The sequence below is a fragment of the Drosophila obscura genome, unplaced genomic scaffold (genome assembly GCF_018151105.1).
Source record: "Drosophila obscura isolate BZ-5 IFL unplaced genomic scaffold, ASM1815110v1 contig_186, whole genome shotgun sequence".
In the NCBI taxonomy this organism is placed as follows: domain Eukaryota; kingdom Metazoa; phylum Arthropoda; class Insecta; order Diptera; family Drosophilidae; genus Drosophila; species Drosophila obscura.
The window spans coordinates 6,402,274-6,413,966 of record NW_024542774.1 but is presented as its reverse complement, the minus strand read 5'-3'; the positions used below and the strand labels follow the sequence as shown (position 1 = coordinate 6,413,966).

The following is an 11,693-nucleotide window of genomic DNA, read 5'->3' as shown; positions in this document are numbered from 1 at the left end:
AGAAACTAATTTCTCTATCAAAAGGGAGGTCCATCTACATATCGCTTTTCCTGGTTAAAATATAACTTAAGCTCAATTAAATTGAGAGGAAATTTTGTTCATAAGATATAAAGGTGTTATTTTAGAACAGTGACTGCAACTATGAATCATATTCACTTTAAATATAATTGCAGAAATTATAATTACGGCTTATTTTTAATCAACTATAAATGGATTTATCTTTAGATATTTTTCCATAATCATTATTAAAAGTTGTATCTTGATATATTTCTTTGATTATTTCAAACCTTTCTTATATATTTTATCTTGATATTTCTTTGGGTATATGTACTATATTATTTGTATTTATATTGTGTATCGAATCCCATTTGTATTCATTCTTCTTTATGTTCTCTGATATAAAAAAAAATATATAAAACAAATTAAAAAAAAAAAACTATATAAGCTTGTGAATTCTTTGTTGAATTAATTCTGAAGGAATAATGATATATGAGATATAATATAATGCCACAGCACCAAAGAGATGCATAGTATTACGGCTCTCTGTTTGTTTTGGAATTCATCTCGAAGTTTTTGCAACTCCCTAAAACTACCAATATTAATTATATTATGAAGCTACATTCTACATACAAATATCTTGCGCCGAAAAGTTGCCCAAACAACCGCCAATCAGTCAAGTCAAGTCAGCCAGACAGACAGTCGCTCCTTCCATCAGCGTTCCATGCCATGCCATCCAGATGCAACTCCCGGCTGTGGCCCTGGTCGTGGTCCTGGCCTCGGTCTTCTAACTGGGTCGAGTGCGGTGGGTGTTGGGTGTTTAGCTTAAAATGCTTTTGGGTTTACGTAAAATGCATTTCGCCAGCAAATGACGCGTGCCTTTGACTGACAGCCATTGTAGTGGCTATGGCTGCTGTTGTTGCGGCGGCAAGGATGCGGATGCGGATGAGTATACGTATACGGATGAGAATGGTGATGCTGATGGCTTGCTGGCTGTGTGGCATTCTAACTGACAGCCGACAAAACCCTAATTGAAATGGAGCTGAAGAATGGAGCCACTGGCAGTGTAATTAAAAGAAAATGAACAATGGAAAAACATATTTGGAAAGCTAAAATTAAATGAGCTGTTGATAAATGCCCTATTCTTGGGTGGGTAAGCGTTGTGCGTCTCACCTATGTTTGGGGAATCTTCGACAGAAAAACTTATGCGCTAGGCACTGCCAACGTTCATGTTGATGGACGCCTTAAAGGTTGCCAAGCAGTACTCGGATATTTCGTCTGCCGAAACGCTTACGTCCCAGGAGCTGCCGTCCGGACTCTGCTTACACTTGATCACCTGCCGTTCATCGGAGAGAAGGCTAAGGGAGCTGGGATATTCGATGAGGACAATAGTGCCATGGCTCTGGGCGATTTCCACAATGCGTTGCAAGTAGCGCATGCAGACCCATTTCTGGAAGTGTGTAAACCATTAGTGATTGTGAGGGATGTGTGTAGGAGGATCTTACAGGATCTGTGGATTTACGGGCATAGATATCGTTCATGTAGGAAGCAGTAACAAACTGCCAGCTCACGAAATCTGCCAGCTATAAGGGATAAATAATGATTCGATTAACAGAAATGGGAAAAGAACCCAAATGCAAACCTTTTTCAAATGGCTGATGATCAGCACTGACTGATTGGCCCTGCGGCTCAGCGCCAATTGGAAGGATATCATGAGCAAGTCCTGGATATTGTGCTCCGATTGGCTCCAGTAAATGTTCCTGTCATCGCCAGTCATTCGGATGGATGTGCGCACATTACGCAAATCAAAATCGAGTTCCTGCCGAAGCAAAAATAATTAAAATTGTAGGAAATACTTAGTGGAAATTATACCCATTTACCGCCTCTGGCAGAGTCTGAAGGCCTTGCTGGCTTGGCACCAGGAACCACACAGTGTACTTATTCATGGTTATGTACTCAAATATGCGGCGCACATGGTCGAAGACTTGCAAGACGAATTCACGCTCCGAACGGCGCACAGCCTCGTTGAGGGTCATACAGGATTTGGCCATTTTGCATAAGACATCCTCCTCCTCCAGATCCTGGCGTTCGAAGAGCTTGGCAAAGGTTTCGAATGGATTTTCAGGCGTCCTAAAAAGGAATCGAAAATGTAGCAGGCACATTAAATGAATTTCATACGATGCGAGACCCACTGGAAGTTTTTGTAGCTATTGGCGTCTGCCTGGATGATCTGCAGCCAATTGCCGGCACACTTATGCTGCAGATCCCACAGATGGATGGCCGAGTACTGGGCCTCCTCAAAGAACAGGCCGTGGAACTCTTCCAAACGGCATTTGCGACTCTGGCCGCCATTCACCGCATAGCTCACCCACTCCAGCGATGTGGGAGTGAAGCGTCGCTGGACGGTCACCTCCTTTTTGTTTACGAGGTTTTTGCTTCGATTGCGTGCAGCGCGGCGCAGTCTCTGCTCCTCGAGACGCAGTGATGCCTGCTGTGAGGTGGACGGACTCATGTCCAAGTCGCTTTCGGTGTCCTCCTCGTCCTCCTGAGTCTGTGGCACACCAATGCGCGACATCTGGAAGCACAGGGACACGCTGCCGTGTCCCACCTTCAGCAGCGGCACCTGCTTCAAGCTCTCCGCGTCCGGAAAGGACATAGTGCACAATAGCTGTATGGCCTGGGCCACAGGTGTCGCGGCGACAATGGTGCCGGCAGCCTGCTGCTCCTCCGCATTCGCAACGCTGTAGAGCAGCACATGAACGTTGTCCGATTCGGGGAACGACACGCTCACATCTTTGCAGCCCAGGCAGTCTTTCATGTTCAGCTTCGGGGAGGCACAATCGTAAGATATTATTCGAGGGGCAGTACGTACTCCCACTTACCGATAGAAAGCGCAGGGCATTATTGTCGTTACCCTCGGCCATGTTCTAATGCAGAAATCAAACAAAAATTGCAGCAAAATAATCACAAGAACAACTTTAAGCACGAGCTTCAATCCAACGTGCTTATCGATAGTACTTCGAGTGCCTATCGATACTTTCGAGATTTGCTTGTAGTGTGGTAAAGCGGGGTCTGCCGTGTTTATTGCGCATGTGTGATATTTACCTATGATCGATCTTTCTCCCTCCTACTGCTGCTTCTTTCTCTATTTCTACTTATTTTTCCCATTCTGCTTTCTGCTGCTTCTTGTTCCGCGTTTTACCTTTTTAGGTTATGAATCAGATCAGCAAAGAATCAGCATGATAACGAATGGTAAGCGGGGTAAGTGAACCATTAAATTGGCTTTTCAGACTAACACATAAAGTTGGGATTAACGGCATTCCAAGTGCCATCAAAACTGGTCTGGTCTGGTCTCCTCTCCCCTCCTTTGGTTCACCTTTCGCCTTGAAATTCCCAATCACACAAGCACCGAAAAAAAGCAACAATTAGTCCAAAATTCGCCATAAAAATGGAGGCAACTTTTTGTTGTTGTTGTTAAAAACAAAACCAGACAAAATGTGATTTTCTTTTAATTTTTACGACACTGTCCGCAGACTTTTTCGACCGAGTTTTTTTTTATGACTCGTCGAAAAGGGAAGGGAATGAAAAGAGGAAAGCAAAGGCAATATGAATATGAAGAGAATGAGTGAAGCAGAAGGAGAAAAGGGGAACATTTTCTTATCGCTGCTTTTGATGATGTCCCTTCTCGTGCCTCTCCTCTCCCATGCCATTTTCACATTGCTGGTACTTTTTCTCTTTTCATTACTGATTTTTATGCATTTTTTTTTTGCATTTTTAATGATGATTGCCATTTTTTGTAGCTGTTGTAATGCATTTTGGTCGGTTCTTTCTGGGGATTTATGATCTCTGATTCGGGACCGGACCACACGTAACGTCACGTCACGTCACACATTTAATGGCGATTTAATAACCGAAATGATCGCCAAATATATTATGGATGATCAGTGCGTAAGAGCCAGTGTTTAAGCCTAATGTGGAATACATACATACATACATACATACATAGATGTGCAAAATGTCTGGCAGGCAGAGATTCTCTGGCAGCTCGTAAAGCTAACGAAATTATGGCAATTTAACGGACGATTGCGATCCATCCGGGAATCCATGGTCCATGGAAATGGCCAGCAATTAGATGGCAGCCACAGAACAGCCTTGGGGCCAGAGGCGGGCAGAGCTCTGGTGCAAGAGCTCTTCCCCGACCTGTGTCCTGTGTCCGATCCAGTAGTCGTTGAGACTTTTATCGCTTACATAAATTTCCACAGATAAAAGCGCGAAGAAATGCACTGAGCTCCCATGCTCCATGCTCGATGGCTGGTTGCATGTCCCCACAAACACACACAGATCGGCGAAGGAGCCTTGGGGGGAATGTCCAGAAATTATAGCAATTTGCTTGTCAAATTGTTGCCGACTTGCCCAATAAATCGTGGGCTTTATGGGCACCGCATTGGCGTCGCCCGGTGATCGCGATAGAGTTGTTTTAGAAATAAATTCCCCCAAAAGGTGTACTCCCTCCCTCCAGCCTGAAGAGGGGGGCTCCTCCTGGCTCTGGCTCTGGCTCTGACTCTCTTTAGTGGTTCGTAAACTTGTAAAATGTGCAATTTTGTCGGCCGGCTTTTACTTAAGTCGATCGCATTCGTTGTTCGCTTTATTTCTTTTGCTAATTTAATGGTCCTTTACCATCGAACGGGGACGACCAATTGAATAGTTGAAAGGAGGTTCGTGTCTGTGTGGTATCCACGGATCGCAGTTACGATACAAACTGATTGAAATATAGTTATTGTGATTTACGATGCGATGCAATGCCATGCGGTGGAAGGTAATTTGCAATGTTTATGGAATGTTGATGATGGTAGGTAGCCTTTGTGGAAAGCTTCCTAGCAAATGGAACAGTTTTCATGAAGAAATTTTCTCAATAATTCTAACCAGAAATATTGTAGTTTCTTGTTGTGTATTGATCCGATTTACCATTAATGGAATGCTTTCCAATTGCAGCAAAGGATTCCCCCTCGATGTAATACCACCAAAGTATGCAGCGTGCAGCCCCATTATGCCAGGGAACCATTAGCATGCAACCATCTAACCATACTCTACCGGCCCCGCTGCTGCTGCTGGCTGCCATTCCGAGCCGTGCATTCCATTCGGAATTCTGGTGAATATTGGCCATGCCTCGCATCTGCAATTACCAACATTTTTATTGTCTCGCTGTTGTGTGGCAAGGCCAGCACCTGCTGCTGTAGCTGCTGCTGCTGTTGCCTCTTCACGTGGCTCCTGCTTCCTGGTTGGCCATGCCAAAAGCTCTTCCTCCTCCCACTGTGGGGCATGCCAGAAGCTCCTCCAAGCTGCCGAATCTCTCTGGCTCGTAATTCGAAATGTTTACGGTACATTTAATTTCATTTGGATTATTACAATATGCTTTAGGAGGAGCCTCGGTTCGACTGTTTTGTTGGGACTTCATCCCATCCCATCTCCCTCAGCTCTCTCCCTCCCTGCCACTCTCTATGCTCCATTTGCCAAGCCAAACAATGAGACATGAAAGGGACGGGGGGTGGATGGAGCGGGGCGCACTCGTATGCCCGTGCTACCGCTCGGGGCAGGTGTACCGTACAGCATGCGGACATATTTCATTGTTGTTGCCCAAAGTGTAATTGCGAATTCCAGACAAATGTGAAATTTGAATTTACAAGTTTAACTTTTCTTGTGGAATCATTTGTTTGGATGGCAACTTTCTCTCCCTCTCTCTCTCTCTCTTTGGCTGTGCTGTGGCAGTGGCTGCTGCTCCTTTTGTGTGCTTCTACAACTCAAGTGTGTGCAGTTGGCAATTCTCGACTTAGTTCATTTGTTCCATTTCAACGCTTGCCTACCAGGGGATGTGGGTGGGCGGTTAGGAAAGGGGAGGGGAGAGGAGGAAGGATGCTTGCATCTTACATCTTGCCGGAGCGCATAAACAAATGTACTCGTGTCCTTGGGGGGGTGGCTGGCTCTCCTTCGATTGTGCCAGCAGCTCACACTGAAACTCTCAATATCAAAGTTATGTTCGTTTCGTCGTAGCAGCACACAATAGCAAACACTGCCATATTTCCGGCATTTGTATACCCTGGTATTTGCAGGGTGTAGAAAAGGGTATATGGTATCTGGGGAAATATGATAACTGACAGATGAAATTACTTGGAAAAGCAGAAAAGGCACTGCCAATGCCACCATGCCTCATCAGCTTGTTTCTCATGCTCTGTAGCACTCTTACATTTTGCTTACTATCCACAGCATGGATAGTGTACTGTAAGGATAGCAATCTCCTATGCCGTAGAGCCCTGGAGCCGTAGTGGATATCTTCAAGTCGGAATTCTCTCAATCCCTACAATCGTTTTTGGTCTGTGTATTCTGGCTGTGTGCCTTACATCTTCTTCTGCTTTGTTATTGCAACATCAGCGAGTCCTCATCTCCTTCTGCTTTTTGGATGCGCGTGGCATTTTCGAGTCGTTGTTGCAGGGATTTTGGCTCCTAAGATTCCACATACTGCCAGCGAGCACTGTACCACAAAATTTGGCTGAAGTTTGCCATCAAGTGAGTGGGCGGGCGTTCCCGTTGCTGTGGGGATTGCCTGCCTGCCTGCCTGCCTTGCTTGTGTATCCTTTTTGCACTCGTCGCATTCGCCGCATTCTTGTGTTTGGCTTTTGTACATTTGCTTGGCTTTTTGTGAGTAAGCTCCATGGGGAAGCTCCGCCACTGGGTGCTCCTTTTGTGCTCGAGCGTTGTGCCGAAAAAAAGTTGCATTTCACGTCTTGTTGGACATCGGACTAGCAATCGCAAATGCTCTCGGCTTGGGTGGAACGGGGTCCTCTGTTCTGTGGCTGGGTGGCTAAGGGGCTGGGTCGGATGGGTGGCTGGTGCTGTTCTCTTCTGGGTCTCAAGGAGTCTCTCAATTCTTCCGTTTTGCTTGGCTTCATCATATTTTCCACCTAGTGCTCTTCAGGCGGCAGAAGTGTAGCCAAAGTGGTGCGTTCCGGTTTGCCACATAAAACAGAGTGCCACGCCTGCAGCGCCTATACGCACACACGCGCACACACACATGCACACACAAATACAATTAGAGACTTGGTTTGTTGGTTCAACTTGTTTGCTTACATTCAACTTTATTTCACTTCTGCTGCGATAGTTCCTTTCTTCCAGCTTTACAGCTGCCCGCCTGCCACCCTGCTGCACCTCCCCCCTGCCCACTGCTGGTCCACATTCAGATGTGCACAGTTTTTGGCCAACTTCTGCTTCTGCTTCTGCTTCTCGTTGGAGTCGGAGTCGGAGTCGGAGTTGTAGTCATCGTCATTGTGTCTTTTGTGGATGCATGTGGCATGCCATAGTCCCGGCTGAGGGTGGGGAGACGCCTTAACTTAATTCAGCTCGGATTTCTATGCATCTCTCTTTGCGATGGTAAATTCTACAAGTGCTCGTATTCGTGCTCGTATGTTTGCTTAAATGTTGTATAATTCACTGATTTCTCTGTGGCTTTATGCCATTGTTGAATTTTTGTTGCTGCTGCTTCTGGTGCTGTTGCTGCTGCTTCTGGTTCTGTTGCTGCTGCTGCTGCGGCAAGACTTTTGTTATTAAGCATGTTGCATATAAGGCTTTGTTCATTTGGCAATCCTTTGCGGCAAACCCTTGAGTGAAAGTCTTAAATTGAATAATTAGTGAGATTGCAAATGAATAGAGATGGAGACTGCTACAGAATGGAGTGAGATTGTAAGCTGCTTTAAATAAATGGCAAACACAGGTAAAAGCTGTGTGTGATTTCTGGGAACTACTTCTTCTAACAGTGAAGGTACATGGAAGGATCTACAGTTTATTTGTATTTGATTTGTATACCATTTACACTATACTACGATGCAAAAACATCTTTAAGTAACTGCATATCTGTAAATCTGCCAATTATGTACAAATTATGTGCTTATGAAAGCATATAAACACTAACAGATGAGCATTTCTCGTTAATCTTCTTGCCCAAAAGTTGCCCAAAAGCCCAAAAGTAGTTTTATTGCTCTTTTCAAGAAATTTTCCATTCGTTTCAAAGCGAAAAAGAGTTCAGTTCAGTTGCCTTTTCGTGTTCCGCATGAACTAGCACTAGATCCCCAACGGATCCCAGATCTGCTCCAGTTCTTCAGTTAATGGCAATAAAATAACCCAAAACACATTGCCCCAAACCCTCAAGTGGCAGTACCAGTACCAAGTCCCATTTCCCACATTCCATGTCCAGTCAGTCGCCGAAAGAAACGTAAGGAGACCAGCACAGCTCCATAAGGCACATGGAACATGGGAACATGGAATGAACATTGTAAATTGTTGTCCGAAAATTTATTGGCAGCACTTATCAGATTCACTCATAAATCTGCTGAAAAAAGCCCCCGTCTCCCAAATCCCTCTCTCTCTCTCTCATCCGCTCTCGCTCGCTTGCCGGCTCTCTGGAAGGAAGGAGCGAAGGCCAATGGCCAAATGCGTGGGTGAACACTGCTGTCTCTTTTTTTGGATGGGTGGCATGTGCGAGACATTTATTTGCATGCTCTTTCTCTCTCACTCGCCATATCTCTCTCTCTCTCTCTCTCTCTCTCTCCCCTCTCTCTCGCTCTTTGTGGTGCTCCATTTCGGTCGCACAATCCACAAATGAACATGACATTTTTACAAGCCCAAACATGTGTACACATGGGCCCTGAATGTGTGCCCCCCAAACCACTCGAACCACTCGAAATTAATAGCCAGCAAAGCAGCAGGCAAATGTAAGCTCATTGGATGTCCATACCAACAGACTGACAGACCGACAGACAGACAGTGTGGGCAAACGGAAAGACAAAGAGGGGGGCAACACACGAACGTACAGTTATGGACGTGGCCAAAAAAGTCAAACATTTGAACAGTAAAGCAGGTCCACAGTCGCTCCCGCCCCCGAGAGAGAGCGAGAGAGAGAGAGAGAGAGAAAGCGAACAGGTTGGCATTTTATGCATCCATAAATTTAATTACTCAAAGGCTCCAAAATGTGCAAAACAAAAAGCCATTAGCCATGGCATCAGCCATAGCGAGGACACACCTAGCCTCATCCTACCATACCATACCAGTGCTCCATGTGGACATCAGGACATGGTTGGCTGGACGGGGGCGGGGGGCGGTGCCTGGTTCGATAATCTGGGCCAAGTGATGTGCATATGTCGAGTATGCACAATCAAGTTGCAGCAGGTTCTTTTCATTGACAGCAGACGAGTCTATAAAGGCCCAAGGAGGAGTGGAAAAATCATGACAAAACATTTGCCCAACGAGTTTTCCTTTTCTTTGTTTCCTTGTTGTCTCGTTTTTAGTTTCCTGGTTTTTTTTTTTTTTTGGTTTGGTTTGGTTCGGTTTTGGTTCCACTTGAATGAGAATGACGAGAGGACGTCATGACGATGATGAAGTTATCAGCAAAAACAAGCCAAAAGTTGGCACAGTTTCAAAAAGTTGGCCCACATTCAAAACAGAACAGAGCAGGACTCAGAGAGAGAGCGAGATGCAGGATCACAGGGGCCACAGGGAACTATTGGACGCCTAACAATCCGAAAAGCAGTCGGCAAATTCTTGCTCAGAGACACAGGGGAGGAGACATTCCCAAATATAGAAGGACAACAAGACTTCCCTGTCCTGGACCCTCTGTCAATATTGGGGAGAGTCACAGTGCAACAACATTTGACAAATGCAACAAACGACAAGTTAAAACTCGTCTTCATTGTGCTAACTCGAGGCAGGGAACGAGTGTGGTAGATGCCACATGAAGTATGTACGTGTATGCACATATTGTATGTATGTATATAAATGCCACAAGTTTGCCTTTTGTGAGGTTACAAAACACAACATTTTTCGTTGTCTAACACAGTCATCGAGGAAGGGGGGGACATTACCATGTGCTTACATCAATTTGAAATTAATATTCAAATACGTAAGCTGGTTCAAACACACAAGAATCCAAAAAGGACATGGAAATAATTGATAGTTACTTTTGAAAATGCTAAATGAATACTAAATACCTCCGAATAATCACTCAAAGGAGTCTAAGTATTTTAATTGGGATGAAACATACAAGCCAAATTGATTATCTTAGAAGCCTTACATATGTACGAGCATGTACATACTCCTTGACAGGTAAAGCCCGAACTTCAGCTAGTTTTGAGTACTTAATATAGGACTAAAGGGTGTCTAGGATTTTTAAATGCTTTTGGCACTCCTCACTCAGCAAAGACATAATATTTGGCAAAAGTAAGTGCTACCCTTACCTTCACCTGACTGATGGACAGATGGACAGACAGATGAACAGATGCAGAGACGGAGACTGCATGAGTGAAGGCTTTTTCATTCGCATTGCTCGTTTCCGCAATTGGACAATAATATGACGTATGTATGTACATTAGTTGAGGGCCAACACAAAAGTTTTCCCACAAAAGAGCAGAATAACTAAGAAATTGGTATGGTAGAAAATATTTTCAGAAATTGGTGGGTGTTATTGTATGGGAGGGAGGGATGGATCATCTGGGATGTGTGTGTGTGTGTGTGTGTGTGTGTGTGTGTGTTGGTGCAACCTTTCGAGCGTAAATTGCATATTTTGCAGAAAGTGTTCGCAAGGGAAGGGTAGGTCAGAGAGGAGGAAAAGAATGGGAAAGGATGGGACGTGGTATGGCATATAAAAGGAATTAGGAATGCAATTTGAGGTTATGTTGGCAATGTGCACCCCGGTTGGTGGGCTGTGACGAGCACCAAAACACTATCTCACCCAGTGACCACATCTGTTTGAGCATTTGTATGTGTTTGTGTGTGAGAGTGTGTGTCAGTTAGACCAACAGACAGACAGTTGCACTGACAGTTGGACAGTTGGACAGATGCTGGGGCTGGCGCTGGCGCTGGCTCCTCGACATGCATAGTCTCTGGAAGTTGGACCCGGCCAGGGACCCTGACAGTTAGATTTGGAGTTCTGGCCCAGGACTTCCTCGCACTCATCCCTTTGCCAAGATATTAATAGACGAAATTTGAGTATTGCTTCCGTCATGAATAAAATTTGTGCATTGGTATAAGCCCCCCTCGCCTGCGCCATAAAACTTTCCCGGAAAACTTCTCGGCATCTCCTGTGCACTTCAGTCTCCTTCTTCTAACTGAAAAACTTTTCAGAATGTCCGAATCGCCGAGCATTCAACGTCCACTCAACTGTCTGCCTGTTTTTGTGGCTTGGGTTTTTTTTTTGTCTATTTGTTCGTCCTTTAATTTTAATGATGCAAAATGTAAAATGCTTTCGCTTGCTGCAGATAATATTTGGGGCATGTGCAACTTATGGGTGCATCAGAAGGAGAGAAGACTGGCTTTGAATGGAAGAGAGGAATGCTCTGAAATGAGATTCATACAAAGGAAATAAAAGGCTAGCGCAATCCCAGAAAACCAATACCGAAAAATGTTGCTTTGTAGGCAGAAAATTCTAATCAAGGAAATCTGTATATTTATCGAAAACGAAATTATATTAAACCACAATCAAATCCATGGAAATCCGCCTTCAATAGAAGCACCTCAAAGAAGTACAGTTGCCACATCAAAGGGAACGGACTGCTCAACACTGGAATTGCAATTTGCACAAAATGAAACGAAACGAACCGAACCGAACTGACTGGGAAAGGGGGTTGGGGGAATAAAGTAAAATAAAACGAAACGAA

At 44.7% G+C, this 11,693-nt stretch overlaps 1 protein-coding gene across 2 annotated transcripts; it reads right to left on the bottom strand.

Annotated features, from left to right (window-relative positions):
- On the bottom strand, positions 1 to 3,007 carry LOC111074502 (protein ORD). 2 transcript variants are annotated; one of them, XM_022367304.2, is made up of 7 exons: positions 2,880 to 3,007; positions 2,190 to 2,821; positions 1,878 to 2,127; positions 1,640 to 1,816; positions 1,503 to 1,580; positions 1,171 to 1,447; positions 1 to 1,106 (listed from the first exon to the last, which is right to left on the bottom strand). In XM_022367304.2, the coding sequence occupies exons 1-6, from the start codon at positions 2,919 to 2,921 to the stop codon at positions 1,208 to 1,210; spliced, it is 1,419 nt and encodes a 472-aa protein (XP_022222996.2). In that variant the 5' UTR covers positions 2,922 to 3,007; the 3' UTR covers positions 1 to 1,106; positions 1,171 to 1,207. The 2 variants fall into 2 exon arrangements, with proteins under 2 accessions (XP_022222996.2, XP_041448893.1); XM_041592959.1 differs by having other exon boundaries at positions 1 to 1,055.
- Between the last annotated feature and the right edge of the window lie 8,686 nt (positions 3,008 to 11,693).

Coding starts and splice junctions, on each gene's coding strand:
- LOC111074502 (XM_022367304.2), bottom strand. CDS start 2,921: ATGGCCGAGGGTAACGACAATAATGCCCTGCGCTTTCTATCG. Junction 2,128..2,189: donor AATAGCTACAAAAACTTCCA/GTGGGTCTCGCA, acceptor ATTCCTTTTTAG/GACGCCTGAAAATCCATTCG. Junction 1,817..1,877: donor TTCAGACTCTGCCAGAGGCG/GTAAATGGGTAT, acceptor TTGCTTCGGCAG/GAACTCGATTTTGATTTGCG.